The sequence below is a fragment of the Lactuca virosa genome, chromosome 4 (assembly GCF_052849685.1).
Source record: "Lactuca virosa cultivar CGN04683 chromosome 4, Lactuca_virosa_CGN04683_v6, whole genome shotgun sequence".
Classification (NCBI taxonomy): Eukaryota; Viridiplantae; Streptophyta; class Magnoliopsida; order Asterales; family Asteraceae; genus Lactuca; species Lactuca virosa.
In genome coordinates, this window is record NC_136429.1 from 212,597,463 (window position 1) to 212,620,446 (window position 22,984).

At 37.4% G+C, this 22,984-nt stretch overlaps 1 protein-coding gene across 1 annotated transcript; it reads left to right on the forward strand.

Moving 5' to 3' along the window:
• Positions 1 to 18,046: 18,046 nt before the first annotated feature.
• Positions 18,047 to 18,496, forward strand: LOC145105570 (uncharacterized). Its single transcript, XM_079042653.1, has one exon. The coding sequence runs from the start codon at positions 18,047 to 18,049 to the stop codon at positions 18,494 to 18,496; it is 450 nt and encodes a 149-aa protein (XP_078898779.1).
• Positions 18,497 to 22,984: the final 4,488 nt, after the last annotated feature.

Genomic DNA, 22,984 nt, shown 5'->3' on the forward strand with positions numbered 1-22,984 from the left:
GTTTGTATGAAAACTTTACATTGGTTTGAAAACTCCAGAAAATCCGATATTTTCTGTAAAAATAGTTTGTGAGTTTTTGTTTCAAATCTTGTATTATAGCATGTGTATCCCTGTTTTATCTTGTTTGAAAAATGTATAGAGAGTGATTCCCAGAAAATCTTGTATTTTCTGTGTCAGGAGAAATTATGGTCTTAAACCCAAAGACCGGAGTGAGGTGGATAGTACAAATAATCAACATAGTGTTTATACTTTGCAAAACTGAGTGGTATGTATATTAAGTGTAAAACTTATAATAGTTTTGTTATTATCTATATGAGTCGTTATAACCATACTAATATGATGGAGTGCCTGTCTTGACGTTCTTTAGGCGTCAGTTTCTGAGAAGACATTTGTCACCCTAGACTGGCCTGTCTAGCTGTAGCGAGCAGCTCAAGTGTGGGGTATCAACCCCGTATAGATCAATACACAAATTCCCTTCCGCCCTCCAGGAGACTCTGGTTATAACTACATGACTTACTGTGTACACTAAGGTAGGTACGGTGAAGATGCGTCTCACAAGAGCCTTAACAAAATTTCTACGCGAATAATGTGTTTCATTATCTGAGCATTAAAATAATGTTACAAGTGTATATTTTTGAATATAACTCATAACTAGTAAAAATGTAATCAATTTTATCGGGAGTGTCAGAATAGTTCGTTGTTTCATCGTTGTTATCAAAATAGTCAATTGTTAACGATATGGTCACGAGAGGCCCAATTTACATAAAATTGACACTAGTGCCCATTTGACATAAAATGTGTCATATAAGGCCCAATTAGGATAGAATTGGCCACATAAGGCCTATTTTGACTTAAGTATTCAAGAATGGCCCATATTTGTTAGTTTGTTCACTTTCAGCCCATTTTAGTTTGAAATATCATAAATGGCCCATTTTTATGAAAAATGACACTTTTGGCCCAATAATACCAAAAATGTCAATAAAAGCCCATTTTTCCAAAAATGACGTTTTCGGCCCAATAATACCGAGAATGTCAATAAAAGCCCATTTTTATGAAAAATGACACTTTTAGCCCATAAATACCGTGAATGTTAAATAAAACCCACTTTTATGAAAAATGACAAATATGGCCCATTTTATGATTTCTTTAGTTTTGTTGTGAATATTCAAGCTTACTTAGCATCTTTAACCAAACATAATAAGATACATAATGTAAGTTATTCGAACAACTTCAAGGTTTGGGTAAATCTCTAAATTTTGGAGCTTTTAGCATAATATCACAACATAATAACACATATATTATACCAAACATACACATGCAAGCATATATAACAAGATTTTACACAAAACTAGCTTGTATTCTCCCCCAAAAGATAGTAAATCACGAAAAACAAGGGGTATGAAGCTCACCTTGAGTTTTCTCGGTTATGAAGAGGAAGAATGGGGTGAGTTTCGGCCTTAGCTAACTTCTTGAAGAGATTTTTCGATGTTGATATGGTTCTAGGAAGCAAGACAAGAAAGATGAAGTTGTATGATGAATAATGTTAGTGTAAGATAGAAACAAAACATCTTGAGGGTGATCTTAGCTTACCTAGTGTATGAAGGTTTGAGAAAAGCTTCTTAAATGCTTACACACCCACGAAAACTGAGGGAGAAAGACGAGAGAGTTTTCCTTGAGTTAGAGAGGGAAGTGAGGAATGTGATTGGAGTTTGAAAGAAAAATGGTGGTGAGGAGGGTGGCTTCGGCTGAGATATGGAGGAGAGGGAAAGAGTTTAGTGGTAATTACATGGTGGTTAAACAAAGTTGCTTGGATGTATGTAAAACAATAGCCTAGATACATGGTGTCTAATGTGGAGGTGGCATCACCTAATTCCATTGCAAATTTCTCTCACTTTTTTTAGAACCGAGAATAGGAGAGGGGAGAAAGAAACAAATTTTTAGGCTTGGGTTTGGAGTGTAACCGAGAACCCCTAGGCTCAATAGGGTTTTCTGTTTTAAAGGCCCAAAATAAATGGTTCTCGGCCCAATAAATGATCTATGGAGGGTATTAGCCCAATTAAGTCTTAAATTAATTTTTCATGGCCCAGTAAGGCCCATTAAGAGAGTTTTAGCCCCAAAATAATGCCAAATGGAGTATTGGGCCCACTATGACCCAAAGAAGGTGTTCACAGCCCAATAAGGCCCACTAAGTGTCTTATGGCCTAAATCAGGGTTGAATAATAAATTTCGGCCCAATTAGGGCCCAAATATGGGTTCTTGGCCCAAAAGTACCAAGTTGAGAGGTTATTGGCCCATTAGTGCCCAATAAGAGAGTTTTGAGTTAAGGCCCAAATTTGAATGCACATAACTTATTGGATTAGATTTTTGGGCTTATACGGGAAGGTTTCGACTTGAAACAAAATTCTGGATGTATAAATTCGTATTGTATTGAAAATAACTTATACTGCACATAATGTTACATAGTTACGCAAAGGATGCTAGTTGTATATGGATAGGAATTTCTAGCCCTAAAATGCTAGTTGTGACAGTAAGTGGAAAGGCAAAGCTGCCAAGAAAGGTAAGGACCATGGAAAGGGTCAAGGGAAGCCTCCTGCTACCAACCCCAATCCCAAGCCCAAACCTATTGCTGACTCTGATTGGTTTCACTGCAATGACTCTGATTGCTTTCACTGCAGTGAAAAGGGACAATGGAAACGCAACTGTCCCAAGTACATAGAGGAAGTTAAGAAAAACAAGGCCAACCAGGTTGGCATCTCATGTATATCTGTGATTGAATTATATGCATTCTGTACTAAATCATGGGCATTCGATACTGGAAGAGGTAATAAAATCTGCAATGATTTGCAGGGACTAAAGAATGTTAGAGAACTTAAAGATGGCGATTTGCAACTCCATGTGGGAAATGACACTCGAGTAGTTGTAAAAGCTAGAGGAAAATATCATATTTTTCTTCCAAATGGTCTTAATCTTATTTTGAACAGTTGTTGTTATGTACCTAGTATAACTAGGAACAAGGGTTTCATTATAAGTTTGACTTTCATTTTGGAAACATCTCTGCATTTAAAGATAATGTGCTATATTTTGAGACTAATCCTAATAATGGAATATATGAAATCCATTTAAATGGTTCATACCAAAAGGACAATTCAATGTACAACTTAACAAATAAGAAAACAAAGTCGGACTTAAATATAACTTATTTAATGCATTGTCGGCTTAGACACATAAACAAAACTCACATTGTTAAGCTTCAAAAGGATGGAATCTTAGAATCAACAGGCTCAGAGTCTTTTGATGTGTGTGGATCATGTCTATGTGGCAAGATGACCAAAGCTCCTTTTACCGGTGTTGGTGAAAGGGCTTCAGATCTATTAGTACTCATACATAGTGATGTATGTGGACCTTTGAGGACAAAAATAAGAAATAGTGAAAGATACTTCATTACATTTACTGATGACTTCAGTAGATTTGAATATGTGTATCTCATTAAACACAAACATGAAGCATTCGATGTCTTCAAGGTAATCCAAAATGAAGTACAAAATCACATTGGTAAAAATATTAAAACCATACGATCACATTGTGGTGGTTAATATCTAAGCTATAAATTTGATGAACATCTTAAAAATTGTGGCATAGTGTCACAACTCACTCCATCGGGAACACCAAAACATAATGGTGTTTCAGAAAGGAGAAACCATACTGTACTTGATATGGTACGATCAATCATGAGTCATGCTTTGCGTCCTCATTCATTTTGGGGTTATGCCCTCAATACCGCAGCTCGAATTGTAAACATGGTCCCAACTAAAAAGGTTAGTAAGACTCCCTACGGGTTATGGCATGGAAAAGTTCCATTAATGTCTTACTTAAAGCTATGGGGATGTGAAGCATATGTTAAAAGAGAGACTTTTAACAAGATTGACCCTAGATCTCAAAAGTGTATCTTTGTGGGATACCCAAAGAAAACCATGGGTTATTACTTCTTCCAGAAAAAGAGAATCAAGTGTTCATCGCCCGTAAAGAAGTGTTTCTTGAAAATGACTTTTTCTTGTATAAAGCAAGTGGGAGCCCCATTGATCTTGAAGAAATTAATGAAACACAACCTTTAAGTGAGAATGATAATCAACAAAGCATTTTTGAATCTGAAATTATCGTTTAGATACTAGAAACCACACCAACTGTATGACATAGAGTCTAAAATTTGTCATTCCTAAAGAGGAAGTCTTCTTGATGGATCAATGTGAGCCCATCAATTTCAAGGCAACTATTGCAAACCCAGAGTCTAATAAATGGGTTGAAGCCATGAAAGCTAAAATGTAGTCCATGAATGACAATCAAGTATGTGACGTGGTTGACTTACCTCCTAACAGTAGGGCTGTTGGAAGCAAGTGGATCTTCAAGAAGAATATTGACATGGACGAAAATGCACAAACATTCAAGGCACGACTTGTAAAGAAAGGGTATACTCAAATTCAAGGTGTTGACTATGAATATACTTTCTTTCCAGTTGCCAAGATTAAATCTATTAGGATTATCATGGTCATAGTTGCATATTACGACTATGAGATATGGCAAATGGATGTCAAAACCACTATTCTTAATGGATATCTTGAGGAAGATGTCTATATGGAACAACTTGAAGGTTTTGTTAAACTAGATAACCTAAATAATGTGTGAAAACTGAATAAGTTCATTTATGGATTGAAACAAGCATCTAGAGCCTGGTACCATCATTTTGATGAGAACATCAAAAAGTTTGGTTTCTCAGAAAGTCCCAATGAACCATGTGTATAAATAAAAGAAAGTGGGAGCCAAACTGTTTTTCTAATTCTATATGTCGATGACATATTACTGACTGGGAAATATATCCCAACATTGAAAGAGACTAAGGCCTACCTTAGTAAGTCCATTCAAATGAAAGATCTAGGGGATGCTGCATACATACTCGGTATTAGGAACTATAGAGATAGATCCCAAAGACTCATTGGTTTGAGTCAGAGCACATACATTGACAAAGTCTTTAAATGCTTTTCAATGGATAACTCAAAAAAAGAATTGTACCCATACTGCCTGGAACCATTCTTTCTAAGGTTGACAGATCTAGTATTGAAGATGAAATCAAAAGAATGAGTCACATACCGTATGCTTCAACAGTAGGTTCAATTATGTATGCTATGACATGTACACTATCATATGTATCTTATGTTATTAGTCTAACTAGTAGGTATCAAGCTAATCCTGGTGAGAAACATTGGATGGTGGTTAAAAACATACTTAAGTACTTAAGAAGGACTAAAAGACACGTTTCTAGTTTATGGAGGAGTTGACGAAGAGCTTATTGTAAGATGTTACACTGATGCTGGTTTAAGCACTAAGCGAGATAACTCTCGATCACAGTCGGAATACGTGTTCACACTTAATGGAGGAGCCATTGCATGTAAACGTTCAAAGCAAGAAGTGGTCGCACTTTCTACAACATAATCAAAGTATATAACTGTGTGTGAGACAACTCAAGAAGTTGATTGGATGAAGAAATTCATCGGTGATTTAGATGTTATTCCAAGCATCAATAATGCCATTGAGACTCTTTATGACAACACTGGTGCTATCGCTATCATAAGAGACCCGATGGTTACCAACAAGACTATACACATTCAATGAAAATTCAATTTCATTCGTCAGGAATTGGAATTGGGAAATGTAGGCATTGAGAAGGTTCATACAAATGATAATCTATAAGATCTATTTATGAAGCCTCTTTCTCAAAATAAGTTTGAGAGTCATGTAAAAGGAATCAGTCTTCAGTTAGCTAGTGATTGGATTTAAAATCTGTACTTTACTAATATCTAGATATTTAGAACTATGTAGCGATGATATGGAATCTCTTCTGATATATGAGATATCTCTTTTGTGTTAAATATTATTGTGTTATATGTTAGCATGTTATTTAATCCTTGAATAATGTAATTATTCAAAATTGTCCATAATCAGTCACTGTTGTGGGAGCAACTGTGAATTAAGACTAATATGAATCGGCTTGGTTGATTTCTAGTGGTGAAATAGAAAAGTGTTGCATCTAAATTCATATGTACTTGTTAGAGAAAAACTATTGGATATGACCCGCATCAAGAGTCACTTCATGGATCGTTATCATAAGTGAATCTTGAACACAGGTAAATATCTTTATGTCTTTCGACATGATATACATACTGGAGAACTCTGATATGAGGATTGTTATACTTTGACATGGTTAGACGTTGTTCGTAACTGTGCATTCATAAAATCCTTCGTTGGGTATATCATGAACTATATGAGAGTATGTATGTAGTTAAGATGAGATTTGTTCCTCTTATGTGTTGAGAGTTAGACATCTAAGGCGCCTTACTTAAAGTTGGATGTCAAATGAGAATGATCATGTTCCATGTCTCATATCCAAAATGATGTCAGAAACAAAGAGAATATTGATACACTTACCTTATGATTCAATTGTAGCTTTTTGAGCTCCTGAAATTAGATGTTGATTAATGGCACCCCTTCGTGTGTTGTTAGGGGAAATAGCCTATTGCTAGACGCCAGCTACTGTCTATGAATGTTTGTAATGAATCTTGTGCAAGTAAGAGATTGTTGGATCTATATTCTCAAGAATCATTATTGAGTGATATTACTAACAACATATGATCCTATTTGGTCACACATTGATCAAGTTGGTACTTATTAAATATTTGTTAAGAATTTGATTATTAATAAATAAATTCAACTCTTGTATTTAATTGGAGAAAAATTATTGTTTTATAAAAATAATAATAAAAGGAAAAAGAAACTAGTCATTACATCATATGGTATGATTAAATAAGTCATGTACAAGTTTTTGGACACTTTCACAAACCATGAATTTGATGGGTTATGAGCACTACATCATTCCTACGGTGTACATGCAAACCCTAAAGCTTTGGATCTAGTTTGTCTAATGAACATGCAATAATCATCCAAAGACATAAACCCTAGATCTAGCATGTGATAATCAACATTAACATAAGAATAGGGTTTAGATCTTACCTTTGATTGTTATGTAGCAATAACAATCTATTCCTTCTTGTAATTGTCTTCTAAAAGCTTAGAGTCACAAATGTCACTCCTCTAATGGCTCACAAACACCAAGAGCAAGAGGATGAAAAAGGAGAAGAGGAGAGGCACTCAAAAACGTCTAGAAACCCTAAGGAATCAGTTCACCACGTTTTTGGTGCCCTATGGGTGCTTAAATAGTGAGGCTATTAGGGTTATCTAACAAGGAAACCCTAATTTGACTGCTTAGGCCCTAAGCAATCCATGAAATCCTCCTTTAGAGGCGTTGGACGATTTCTAATGGGTTTCCCCATAGAATTCGTCCACTCCTCTAATAAGGAGTCCAATAGCCCAATATTCAACTATCACACAATTGACAGTTCTAGTCCCTTAAGTTTAATTAATCTCTTTTAGCCACAAAATTAATTCTTAATTAATTATTGACTAATACTAATTAAACAATATGATTTCTCCTTTAATATATTATTCGTATAATATATGAATAAATCATAATTAATCCTCTCTCTCCATAATTCATCCTATCAAGTTGCTTTGGTGAAGGCAACCCAAAAGAACCATGCACCATCGGGTCAAGTACATACCAAAATAGTTATGGACCTAGACACTAATCCAACAGAATTAACTAAGTAATTGGCTTTGTTAGTTAAATAAATTAGGAAACATTTTTTTGTCTTCATTAGGCCTCATGGCCAAAACTTTTAGGAAACTGGGAGGTTGCTTGTCAACCTCCCTCCATGTCTCCCATGCTTCTCTTTTGTACCAATACTTTATAGTTTAATATTTTATAGCCTTTTGCACTTTGCATGGGATATATAAAGGAGAGTGCTGCTTACAAAAAGACCATATTTTTCTTAAAAAAGACCTTGAAGTTGTAGCTTCCCTTCTCCATCTTTTTTTGCTCTCTTTTGAAGACAATACTTGGTTTTTGGTGCTCTTTGTGTCTTCTTTTTTAGTGCTTATTTGTTAAGAAATTAAAAGCTTAAAGAAAAAAGAAATACAAGAAGCAATCTAGCATTTTGGGTACCTTAATCTTGTTGGTGGATTACTAGTAGAGAAGTCCAAGCTCCTTGTTCTTGCCATCTACTTCAACACCCCAAATCCAAGAAGGTCCAAAGGCTCCAAAGGTTGTCATTATAAAACACCCTATGGTTGTTTTAATATCATTCTAACCTCTTTAAAAGGATCCTTGATGGTTTGGTTTTGTTATATACCAGAAAATTGTAAGAAATTTTTAAAGCTCCTATTACCGATTTTTGTGAAAAACTGTTAGATGCATTTTATATGCATCTATTAGCACGTTTTTGTTAGTATTTTCTTATAAAATGCTAACTAATCCCTTGTTTTACCATGAGTTGCGTATTTCTCATTATTTCCATAGAATGGCCATACTACTCACGTTTGTTACGATTTTCAGGGAAAATTAGCACGGATTGAGAATACGACACTTTGAGGATGCGTTTGATGAATCATTGGAGCCAAATTGGAGCCTAGGTCTTATGGAGGATGCCGAGGAATGCTTGGAAGCTACTCTGATGAAGGAGAAAAAGATGTTTCGCTTAAAATACACAAAACTCGATCGAATTATAGCCAAATTCGATCGTGTGAAGTCTTCGAGGATTGCTTACCTTGGCTTGAAGTTTCAGGAAGAAAATACAAAAAAATTCGATCGAATCTTCCCAGAAAATTCGATCGACTTGATGCTTCGAACTTGGAATCCCTCAAATTTCAGTTAAATGTCAGATTTGATCGAAGTCACAAAAAATTCGATCGCGCTTAAAAAAATTCGATCCAGTTTATTGTCGGGTCTTATCTGGACGTATAAATAGCACCCTAAACATGCATGTCACCCTAATCTTCTACTAGAGGCGATTCCTGAAGACAGAGAGGTGATTTTTGGAAGATTCCAAGTGCCAAACCAAGATATGAAAAACACGATTCAATATGTATCATTAGTTTAGTGAGATTTATTAGTTAGAACTTAATTTAATATTTTGTAATCCGTTTTTGGCCATGTTCGGCTAAAAACTCAATGTCTCTCTAGTTTAAGAATGAAAGATATCATCATCTCATAATTACTCATGATTGAATCCATGAAATAATCTCTCTGAGTGTGGGTTCTATAATACTTAAAAATCTATATCAGGTACTCATACGTTAGTCTCAATCTCCATGCTATGTCTAATCGATATAGACAATCTGCTAACACTTTATGACAATATTAAATCAATAATTAATTCCAATAGTATGATCGATTATGGAGGTTGAGTAAATTAATACTCAAGAAGTGGGGATCTAACATGCATGTAACATCCAAAAAGTGCTAGTAAAAATTTCATTTTCAAAACACCCAAAATGATACAACCAATTGTTCTAAAACCAAACATATTAAAATATTCTCAACATCTGTGTAAATCAGATAAACAGTGCAGAATAAAAATCAAGGGGATGTTGTGCGATCACGCCGAGCCCTTCCCCTTGTAACCAGAAGTACCTAAAAAATTTAAACCACAAAACCGTAAGCACAAAGCTTAGTGAGTTCCCCAAAATACCACATACCATACATAACATTGAGCCCTGCCCGCATAACCGGCCCCACCCAACATAGAGGTCCCCGTCCATGATACAAACGGGCCCCACCCAACATAAAAATGGGCCCCGCTCAGCACATAATGCAAGAGTCACAAAGACAGCTAACATCCCACAAAGTATAGTGAAAAGACTCATCTCACAACGTAATCAACATAAATCAGCTCACACAACCAAGAAGTGGATACTACACACCACCTATCAAATCACATAATGTAAACCCTTAGTCTACCTTTTAAAACTAGCATCTTACTAAAATTCAATGGTCAAAGTCATTGGCAGTTGACCTCCACCTTGTGGTCAGGTCATGGCCACGTTGTGGCTATCCAATTTGTCCGCGATCAAATCCGCTACCACGTCGTGGCAGACATGCCACTACGTTGTGGCAGAATCCATACAAAACAGTCACAATTTCCTTCTTTGCTACGACGTGACACCCATCTTGCCACGTTGTGGCTATTGCACTTGGGCCTCTTAATAGATTAAGTTCTTAATTCGAAAGGATCCTTGTTCATACTTTCTAGAAAGCTTCTTGGGACAAAAAGAGCTCATAAAAATACAAACCTCATGGACATGCTTGCCTCATGCATGTCCTTCCCTAAACCATGTCAAAATATGAGAAAAGTTCCCTCTTATACATGCACGACTCCAAAAACCCAACCATCTTCTAGATCCAGAAGGTAACAAGCTCAAGTGACCTTGGTGAATCATAAAGTTGCAAACTTTATCTCATTAGATCAATCAAAACTTATCAAAGGACCCAAACATGCAAAATAATTAGGGGTGCGCAAAGGTGGGTACCCGCCCTAATTCATTGGAACCGGAACCGACAGTTCTTGAAATCTTGGAACCGGAACCGGTTCCGGTATCGGATACTCTGTTCATAATTTTCTTTTTATAAGTTAATAATTAGAAACCGTAAACTAACAATATATAATGTGATATCCCCAAATTTACGGTCATTTTAAAACTTTTATTTATGCTTATTTTAAAACAGAGTATTTATTTTGTTTGTGGAATTGGTCCTAAAAATATTATTTCAATGTGAGATAATATTAACATTAAACATATCCGAAGAAACCTTCAAGATTGATATCTTGTCAAAAATTAGGATGTCATAACTGATATAAAACATAAGCATAAACAGACTTTACATTAATTTACAGTAATGATCTACATCTCCTTTAATCTCTCAGTGTAATGTATCTTTGCATTGATACATGGGATACAAATAAACTGAGTGGGTCAGGTTGGGAAACATGGTGAGTACATATGGTTTTTAACCTATAATAATGTAGTTAATATGTTCAATTATCAACCATTTAACCCAATTACCCATCCCCGTTTTATTATTTATTCTTCCCAAAGGATTTATCCTAAGGGCCATCGCCTACATCGCATTTACTTTTCAATGCCTACATCTCATTTCCTTATATATATTTATTACTAAGTACATTTCCTAAGGATCATCGCCTACATGTCATAGACAATACTGATTCGGGGATTACTCCCCCAATACGGGTCCAATAAGGGTTAGAGTATCATCACATGAATACGTAGTTACTACATCGCTTGAACTTGTAATTCATCACCTACATGTTATGAGTCTGTCGGTGTTTCCACATGACTTGTTTAGATTAGTTAGTGGTCGCCATCTATAAGTTACAGTGAAAGCAAAATAGTGTAGCTTAACTTACAGAGGTTTTAGAGAAACCCTGGAAATTAGGCTGGCATAACTCTGACTTGCTAGCTACTAGATTTCGGGCTTTATGGGACCTCAGAGCTTCGTCAAATACTTCAAAACTAAAGGAAAATAGGATCAATAGAGAGAGAGGAATGTTTGGGAGTGATTTGTGATGAAGAAATGAGGTAAAATCATCTATATATAGGTTATTCTAGAGCCTCTCACATCGTGAGACATGGTGCTCACATCATGACCTTGCGTAGGCAGCAAGGCTTCGCCTTTCGTGCTAACACGTGGCACCTGACGGGGGTAAAAATTCAGAGCTTAAAAAATTCGTAACTTTTGCATACGAGCTCTGTTTTTTACGTTCTTTATATTTACGCGTATCTATCGACATGATTTACAACTTTCATTTAGACTCCATCAGATAATTTTTGACCAATCCTAATTTTAACAGTCTACGAAGATTACACTGTTAACGACTATGTAAAATTCCTAACTTTTACATACAGACTCTATTTTTAAATGTCTTTATATCGTTGAACTCCTATTAACGAGATCTTCGACTCTCATTTAGATTGTTTCGGCTAACAATCGACCTATCTGAAATTTGATTTCTGAGCTATATATTGCTACGCTGAATCTTAGAAAAATCATAATTTCCTCTGATGTGTAACACCCTGTTCCGAATCAATTTCTAATTCAAGGCTGTGGCCCGAAGATCGGTCATCATAAGGCTTAGGGCCTTTGGAAAGGCGAGATCTAGACCCATCTGGGTGCGAGTAATGTAATTAAGGTGATCCGGGTGTTCGGTTCGTGTTTTAGAGCCTAGGGGTATTTCGGTAAAGTGGCAGTTCGGGGTTTTATGGAAATTAGATTTTTGTTCGGAAGGTCTTAAGGCCGGTATGAGTTGATTGAAGTGTAGGGATTCTCATTACCTTTTCCTAGGTATAAGAATCGTCGGAAACAGACTGGTAATGAAGAAGTTATGACCTTCGGAAGGTTGGTGAAATTAGGGTTTCACCAAGTACGCGGGACGTACACAAGTGTACGCATGGCATACTAGAAGGAGGGCCAGTATGCGGGGCGTACATCTTCAGTACGCTAGGCGTACTAAGCTTGTTGGTCGCGATCACCATTTGGAGTATGCACGGTGTACGGGAAGTACGCTGGGCGTATTCCAGTCAGTCCCAAACCTTATTTTTGGGTCTTGGACCCTATTTAAATTCCTTATCTCATCATATAACCCTAATATCTTCCGCCTCCATCCCTCTAAACCCTATAAATGAAACCTTAACCCCCATTTAAATGGTTTTTGAGTTTTGGGTGCTATTTCATGCTTTTGGTGTTCATAGAAGAAGAAAGAGCTTCTTGGAGAGGTGTGGGATTGCTTGTGGCTTTTGGATCCAGGCTTGTTGCATCTTGATATACATCTTGAAGGTAACAAGTTTCTACCTTGGTGATCTTATATGTTGGATCTATTTCATGTGGTATTGTGTGCATTTTGGGTCTTTGTGTTAAAGATGGGTTTTTAATCTACTCCACAAGCAATGGGTGCTAGATATTAGCTCCATTCAGTCCCTAGGTTCATAGAAATGCAGGATTTATAGTGCCTTTTGGTCCATGCAAGCATTAAGAAAATTTTTAAGTCCTTATTGAGCTTTTGAGTCCATTTTTGCCATGCAAGCACGTAAAGTTGCCAACTTTACATGATAAGTAGTCTTATGGAATCAGATCTGACAGTTTGAAACTTTATCTTAACCAATTAAGGGCTTATTAAAGTAAAAAAGGGGTCTGAGGAGTACCCTGGGCGTACGTAAGTGTACGCTCAGCGTAATGCTGATTTTGTGCTTTAAGGACTTGTACTCTGTGCTTTGAAGTCATGTACGCAGGGCGTACGTCTTGAGTACGCTGGGCGTACTCTTCAATTCAATATTATTGGGCCTTTTGAGTTTGGGCCTTGTTGGGCCAATGGGTTTCTATTTTTCGGCCATGGTTAGGTTGAGGACTTTCTTGGTATTGGTCCCTTATGAATTTTAGGCCAAACTAGGAAGTGGGCCATATTGGGCTTTAGTTGCTTTTGTCTTGGTCCTTGGATTGCCATTATGGTTTTTGGGATTTCTATGCATGTTGGGATGGGCTTTGGTTATGGAACATGTAAGGAAAGGGTAAAATGGCCTTGTACCCTTTAGGAAGTTAGTTTATGGAGTGGGCCTCAGATTTTGGGTTATCAGGTTAATTATTGATTAAGATTGTAGTTATTGTTAGTTGGCGCAAGGTTATCCAGTTCGGCGGTGCGAGCAGTCATTTAAGTAACAACAGATTGAGATGAGTGTTCCTCACTATACTTTCGGGTCGAAGGAACCATGGCCGACCCTTTTGGATTGTTATCTTGTTTGTTGTATGATTGAGTATTGTAGTGATCTGTTAGACCTGTATCCTGGTAGATAGGATGATGCTATGCTTAGTGATCTATTAGATCTGCCTGATATCTGTTCTGGCTATACGTTTATCGGTTGCATGTGTTGAGGTAGTGTGCTTGGGTTGAGACTGTACTGCTTTGTGTTGCCAGTCAATAAACCTGGTAATATTTATATCGATATGTTATATGTATGCTTATCTGTTATGTATATGTCGACAAGGTTTGTGTGTGTGGTTGGGTTGAGGCGGTCCTGCTTAGTGCTGAAGGCCAACAGACCCAGGGCGGCCCGGATAGGTTGAAGGCCAGTAAGGCGTACCAGTCAGGCCGAAGGCCCGGAGAATGGTGCAGATAGGCTGAAGGCCCGGTGAGGCGGTCCAGTCATGTTGAAGGTTCTGTGAGTGGTCCAGATAGTCTGTAGGCCGGTGGGGCATTCCAGTCAGGCTGAAGGCTCTGTATGCATGCTGTTTGTTGTATATGTTATATGTTGTGTGTTGGAACTGTGGGGGGAACTCACTAAGCTTTGTGCTTACAATTTTTTGTTTATTGTTTCATGTGTTTTAGAGAATCGTGGCAAGGAGAAGGCGTGACCGTACACATCCTAATTTTATGTCATTGATCTTGGGAGGCACTGATTTTTAAATAATGTTTTGGGAGCACTAATTTTGTAAGCAATTCTATTAGTAAAACAGTCATTTTGAAAAGTTTAAATTTGTTGAAAATTTTGGGATGTTACATGATGAAGTCAAATTTAGACGTTCTCTATATGCACACTCTTATTTTAACGATTACTATGACTTTCATTTAGACCACTTTGAATAAAAAGTAATTTATCAAAAATTTACTTTTTACGATACGCAGAGTCGTGCAGATTTAATCGTGAAACTTCGAAGAAGCGTAACTTCTTCATACGAAGTCGGATTTCAGTGTTCTTCATATGTATGAAATCTTTGTGATATATACTATAACTTTGGTTAAGATTATTTATCCTAAATAATCTTCTATCAAAAATTCATTTTTAACACTTATTATCTCTAAATTGACTAACCCGAATCTGCGGGTGTTACAATTATCTCCCCCCTTAGGATGATTACGTCCCAGAATCATTAACAAAACAGGGCTTGTATAATGACTCTACATGTTACCTTTTCATCCTAGGTGGTAATCGTAACTCTTATGTCATTTCTATTAAGTTCCTAATTCTTAGACTTCTTGACCGTTGACGTTGCTGCACCTACTCTTCCTTCTAAATTTGATCTCCACTGGGAGCTCCTGCCCCTAAGATAAGGTCTTCACTTTGATTATTCTAACATATCGATGGGTCATTTCCTTAATGACCTTGCATCGATGATGCAATGGCTAGACTTAGGTTTCTTTGAGTCGGTCTCTAACTCGAAAGATACCTTCCTTCATGTTCTAATGTGATATAATCACATTATAGCATGTAGCACTTCTAGCTACAAGCTGCTTAATCTTAATGATGAACATGATAATTCTACTGATTGCTTCAATTATATTTTCGTTCAATCTAAAGTCAGACACTACGTCGAATTTACTTCATAGATTAGTCGGACTCGATATGATATGACCACTAAGGGTGGAATAATATTTATCTTCGTAGTCATTACGAAAGAAAACTTAATGATGGAAATGAACAAAATAGCTCGATTACTTAGAGACTTAGTAACTTTGTGACTTTCCCTGATCCGAGTAAGAGTCATGTGCTTTTGGTGGTATAGACCTCTACTACCTTTCACACCTACTCATACTCGTCTCAAGAGTTTCCTCGTAGTCCCAATTTATTATTTGTAAAATCAAAAAAACAATATAACACATACGAATGTGTCCATCAATCATAGAAATTTCCTTAGGCTCCACTAGGACTTCCTCCATGCGTATATTCAACAATGATTCTTCTTCTACTTGGTTGGTGGTGGAAACGCCAGACGATGGGACGACTTCAGAGATTACACCAAAAGTTCTATCTTTCCGCCAGTCGAAAGTGTACTTCTCCCATACCAGACGTATTATTTATTAGACATATTCTAAAGGCAAGATACCACCCTATAGGTATTGCTTATGATATCTTCTGATAGGTATCATTCACTATCATAGGCCTTCTCATTTCCTCCATTTCTCAGTCCTCTACGATTCTTTATCATGACATTCTGTTCACCAAAACAGGCGTTCGGTGTGCCGAGATGAGAATATAAATAGAGAAGGTTTAGACGCATAATCTTCCTTATTACTCCAAAAAGTTACATGCCAGTTCTGATACCACAACTAAATGTTTAGAAACCCGAGCACTTAAAATTTCCTAACTCTAGGCTGGAAATAGACCTTAAATCTAGTAATATCAATTTAGATAGGTTACCTAAGGCATCTCAATGCATCTTATAGATATAGCATGCAAAAGTCATTTAGTACAATTAGCAAATTAGGCATATAATCCTAAAGTAAGCTAGTGCTTGTGTCAATTCAGGTGTACTGCCTAAGATATAATAGACGCACTTCTCACGATCATCGCTTAACATTCTAAGTTTAAGCCTCGAAATCCTACAAATTACTAGTTCGATTAAACTAATGATCTGATACCAAAAGTTGTTGATAATGTTTAAAACCAAATGAAAATTATTAGTAACCGTTTACATATTGTCACCTTTTGTTCCTCTAACTCTCATTGTACTAACACATCACTATTGAGTTTTTGTGAATAAAAAGGTCTCAACTCTTCATTGTCCAAAATTTTAGCTTGAACAGTATGTTTCTATGAATAAAAAGGTGCTTCTTTCTTGATCCTTACAATAAATCTTCTTATTCTTCCTTCAAAGTGCACCAAAATACCAAATATATGTTCAAATATGGGAGATAGAGGATTAGAGTTTTCTTCAAGGCTCTTGGAGGTGATGGAGGTTGAGGGTGGAGGAAATCCTAGCCACCACTTCCCTTAAATACGACCTTAAGCCCAAAATTAGGGTTTGCTCAAAAACAATCGCCACGTCGTGGCGGATAATTGAGATGCACATTTTCTGCAGGTCACGCCACATCGTGACCATCCAAAATTCATAATCTTACTAGAAATTTATACATGAAAATCCGGATGTTACACTCCTATGAATAAATAATTCTCTATTATTTAATCACCAAAACAATTACAAAATTTATACATAGCGCCAACAGGGTGTTAAGTGAGCGCCATAATGACAAGTCTCTTTCCATGTTTATGGTGGACTTCTCTAATGCGTTTAACCTTGTTGACAGATCTGTATTACTTGATGAGCTTAGACTGAGGTACCCTTCTATATCCTTGTGGGTAGAATTCCTATATGGTCAAGCAGCAAGGTTGTATCTAGGAGACACACATATTTGGTCAACTACTAGAGTTTAGCAATGAGACCCCTTGGAACCACTTCTCTTTGCCCTTGTGTTGTACCCGCTCTTGCATAATATTAGAGACACTTGCAAGCTTCTTCTCCATGCATGGTATCTTGATGATGGCACACTTATTGGAGATTCGGAGGAGGTGGCCAAAGCGTTAGACATTATTAAGGTTATTGACCCAAAATTGGGCCTTTAGTTGAATATCAAAAAAACCGAGCTCTTTTGGCCCTCGTGTGATGTTAGGAAGCTGTGTGAGGGGCTATTCCTGGTTGGCATTGGGAGGTCGCCATTGGGGGTGAAAATTCTCAGGGGAGCTGTTAGTAGAGTTGCTAGCTTCATTACCAACTTAGTCATAAAGAGAGCCCGAAACACTGTGAATTTGATGCGCCTTCTCCCATAATTTTCTGAGCCGCAGAGTGAGCTCCTTCTACTTCGGTCTTGTATGGGTATTGCTAAACTTTTCTTTGGGCTGGGGACATGGCAACCCATTCACATGGAGGAGGCAACATTGTTCTTTGACAATGGGTTGCCCGGGGTGATTGAGGACATTGTGGTTTGTGGTAGCCCTTTCTTTGGTGACATATAGTGGTGAATTGCTTCCCTACCCATTAGGTTTGATGGTTTGGGTTTATACTTGGTAGTAGAGGCTACCTCATATGACTTTGTTGGATCAAGGCCCCAATCTTGGGTATTGTAAGACTATATCTTCGGGATAGTGGCATATATGGTATGGATTCTGATTATGCTTGTGCCTTAGCTTCTTTTCATAACAAGCTTCCGGACATTGACCTTAGTAGATTTATTACTACGAACACCCCCCTAAATTCCAGAATACACTGGCGAGTGCTCTTTTTAGTAAAATTGTCCAATATATGGAAGTGCATTTCAACATGACGGCTCGACAGAAAGCACTTTTCCAGTGTTTACGTGCACCACATGCTCAAGATTTTCTTCTAGCTATCCCTATTGATAGTCTTGGCCAACAAATGTCCCCTGTGGAGTATCGTACCATCCTCACATATCGACTCATGATTCCAATATTCCCAACTGAAGAGATATGTCCGGTGTGCCGCAAGGCATGTTTGGACTCTTGTGGAGAGCATGCAGTTCATTGCAAAGAACTCTCGGGGTTTAAATACAAGCACGACATGGTTAGGGATGTTTTGGTCGACATATTTAAGCACGACAGGGTTTCCACCAAGAAAGAGGCTCCTGTGAATTTCTTGACTGACCCGAAAAAAGGAAGGTCAACCCTTAGACCGGTTGGCATTTTGATTTTTGGATGGGCTGGAGGGAAACACACATGTGTGGACCTTACAGGGGTATCCCCTCTCATATGATTGAGGGTAGGGGGTTTCATGGCGGGATAGGCTTTCAAATCTGCTACATGCAAGGTCCCCAAACATGAGCAATCATGCATGGGAAATCAAAACATGTTCATACCATTTGCATTTGATACGTTTGGTTTCCTTGCACCGGATGCGGTGAAGCTTCTTAATAGAGTACAACGGATCATGCATAACAATGTTATATCCCCTAGATCTATGGATGTAGTCTTCATAAGAATTGGATTTACCATACAAAAGGCTTAGCAACGCAACTTGTTGCCTGTTTACCTTATCATTCGTTGTACGATTATAACTAAGATTTATAAAAAAACTAATCAACTAACTACTAAACTTAAGATCATCTCTCATGTCTATGCTCCTAGCATGCATACTATGTATTGGTTAGTCCCTTTTGTGAATGAATCAACTGTATTTTCCTTTAACGATGCCCCTTTCACGACAAAATCTCCATCTTCAGCTCTGTCTCGAATGTAATGAAACTTCCTCTTTATATGCATTGACTTTTCATGATCCATAGGTTCTTTAGTCATAGTGACCGCACCTTTGTTATCACAGAATATTTCCATGGGATCTTTGTTGCTCAGGATAACTCCAAGATCACCAATGAAGTTCTTCATCTAGGTAGCTTCCTTGGACGCCTCACTAGTAACAATATATTCAGACTTTCTGGTAGTTTTTGACACCATTTATTGTTTGGAACTCTTCCATGTCACCTCATCACCATTTAACATGAATATCCATCCGGACTGTGACTTCGAGTAATCTCTATCCGTTTGAAAAATTGCATCACTATAGCCTTTCACAACCAACTCTTATTCACCACCATACACAAGCAACATATCTTTAGCATTCCTCAAATACTTAAGAATGTTAATGATAGTTGTCCAATGACCTAGCCGATTTTCCTGATATCGACTCGCCGTGCTCAAAGCATATGAAACGTCAAGGCGAGTACATGTCATAGTGTACATTATCGATCCTATAGCCAAAGCATAAGAAGATTTACTTTCTTGAAATTTCCATATTGAATCTTTTCAATACCTTATCCACATATCTGGTTTGAATAAGTCCTATTAGACGCCTAGATCTATCTCTAGAGAATCTCATAGCGAAACATTTCTCGAGCCAAGTTTTTACACTTTGTAACTCAAGGATATCATTTCCTATGAGTAGTATGTCATCAACATACAACGGAGACAACGACACTCCCACTAGATTTGACATATACATAAGACTTATATGGACTTCTTGAAAAACCATACGCTTTGACTTTTTCATGGAAACACAAATTCTAGCTTCACGATGCTTGTTTTAGTCCATAGATGGACCTTTCAATCTTACACACTTTATTTGGATACTTGGCTTGTTCAAAACCTTTAGGTTGTGCCATACACACATCCTCTAAAGTTTATCATTAAGGAAAGCGAGTTTAACATCCATTTTCCATACCTCATAATCATAAAAGGCAACTATGGTAAGTAGTATCCTAATAGACTTTACCTTAGCTACTGGTGAGAATGTTTCCTCGTAATCAATTCCTTAAGTCTAAGTGTAACCTTTTGCCACCAACCTAGCTTTTAATGTGTGCACATTCCAATCCATGTTGGTCTTCTTCTTGAAGATCCATTTACAACCTACTATCTTAAGACCGGGTGTCAGATCAACCAAATTCCAAACTTAGTTATCCTTCACGGACTGAATTTCGCTAACCATAGCCTCTTTCCATTGGACATGCTCAGGGCCTGCTATCACTTCCTTTATTTAGATAGATCATCAATATTGACTAATGTTTTATCACTAATCAACGTGTTTCCTACCACCATTATATGGAAACCATAAAATTCGGGAGGAGCACTAACTCTACTGGATCTACGAAGAGGTAAAGATATGTATTTTGGCTCAACAACTTTCTCAACCTCTGGTTGAGTGCTCGTGCCAACTATGGGTTCATTATTGGTTAACTCTTGGATATATTGAAGACCACTTTGAATCCCACTAAGTTCTTGAAATATAAGTTCTATATTAAGGAACACTCTTTTTCGAGCTATAAACACCACATTTTCACTGTGTCTTTAAAACAAATATGCAAAGCTTTTTGTGGAAAACCGATAAAATGACACTTCTCAGATCTAGATTCAAGTTTGTTTTGGGTTTCATGCTGAATGAAAATCTCACAACCCCATACCTTAGTGTGATTGAGTGAAGGAACTTTTCCAGTCCATAATTCATGAGATGTCTTTGAAACCTTCTTTATTTGTACAAGGTTTAAGATATGGTTTGCGGTTTCAAGTGCATACACCCAAAATGTAATTAGTAATGAAGAATGAATCATCATAGATTGAACCATGTCTAATAGGGTTCAATTTCTCCTTTTAAAAACACCATTAAGCTATGGTGTTCTTGGAGGAGCTAACTATGAAACTATTCCACAATCTCTAAGATGATCGTTGAACTCAATACTAAGTTACTCTCTTCCCCTTTCAGATCGGAGAACCTTTATCTTCTTTCCCAATTGATTATCCATATCATTCTGATACTCTTTGAACTTTTCAAAAGTATCCGAATTATGTTTAATCAAATAGACATAACTGTATCTACTAAAATCTTCAGTAAATGTAACTTACCAGTGTAAATTACCGTCTCTTGTAGCGGATTTGAAGGGTCTACATACATCCGTGCATATGAGATCCAACAATCCTTCACCTCTTTCTCATGTCTCTTGAATGGTGATTTAGTCATCTTGCTTAATAATCAAGACTCACATACATCATCCGATTTTAAGTTGAATGATTCCAATATTCTGTCCGATTGGAGCTTGGTGATGTGTTTCTTGTTTATGTGGCCAAAGCGGCAATGCCATAAGCACGATTTACCTAAGTTATTATAAGAATCATTATTTTTAAGTTAACATTGCTATTATTATAAACACAAATACTACTTTAATATATTCCATTGCAAGGAGAAGTTATAAACATAAAATAATCATCTTTAAAACCAAAATATTACCCCTTTTATTGTCAAATGAAAACCAAAAACCTTGTTTAAACAATGCATGAAATGAAATAATATTTCTAGTCATCTCTGATGAGTAATACCTGTTAACTAAATTAATCCTAACTCCACTACTAAGCATAAGCTCGAAATCTATGACCATCAAGACAGGCGACATGCGCCTATTCCCCATGATTAGATTTAGCTCCCCATGCTTAAGCTTCCTTCATTCCTTCAGACTCCACAATATAGTTCATATGTGAGTACTACATCCCATATCAAGAACCCACAAATGTGAAGTAATAGTATTATGGAGTTTGATCATATAAGTACCTGAGGTGGATCCAATCGCTTTCACCTTAACATCCTTGAGATATTTCAAGTACTTAGGTTAGCTTGATTTCCACTCCCCCTTAACGCCATAGTAGTAGCAAGTTGACTTTTTCGGATCACTATTTGGTGGAATGGAGGATTCACCCTTTCCTTTATCCCCATAACCATAAGGTCCGACCGGATCCTCTCCTTTCCATTTGGGATTGGAATATTTCCTCTTCTTTTCCACCATTTTGAATGGCAAGAATGAGCGCCAGAGAGTTAACTTAAATTTTCTTCAATACAACTTCAGTGGTTTGGAACAAGTTGTAGATTTTAATCAATGTCTGATCTACATTATTAAAATGATAAGTCATTATGAAGTTATCATATGAACTAGGGAGAGATCCAAACACAAGATCCACAACTAGGTTCTTATTAAGGACAACATTGAGATTCTCAAGTTTGTCTATATAATTCCTCATCTTTTGAACTTGGGCACTGTGACAACCCGGAACTTTTATCCTGTACAATTGGTCAATCATATCAATATTAAACTCAGTTTTATCACCTTTTAACGCCGTTTAAGGGTTTCATCAAGCGTTCTAAGCCTCGTACAATCAAAGTTTGGGTCCTAGGTCGAGTAATACCAAGTCATAGTTCAACATTCGGGCCATACACCCTCTCGGGAGGAGTGTACGGCCGTATACATGGGTGTGCGGCCGCACACCCACCCCTCAACTGTACACCCTCCTCTATATATAGGAGGAGACCCCTTCATTCACTCTTTTCCCCTTTTGGCTGCACACTACTTTCCCTCTCTAGAATCTTCACATAAGGACCCTCCAAAGGCCTCAAAAACGTGAAGTACTCCATCATTCAGCTTGTTATACTGGTAAGACACCTTGATGTAAGCCTCAAACTCTTCACTTGAAGGTGTACGGCCGCACACCTTCATAAGGTGGCCGTGCACACCTCAAAAACCCTCCAAAGTGAGAGTTTGATCCCCCATCTTCTAGTTGGACTTGGATTGAACCTTACAACACTGGAAAAATCGACTTTTGGAGCATAAATGAAGAGTGTACGGCCGCACACCCCTGTGTACGGCCGCACACACCCTCTGTACGACCGCACAGTCCTGTGTGCAACCGCACACACATCCTGGCCGCACACCCT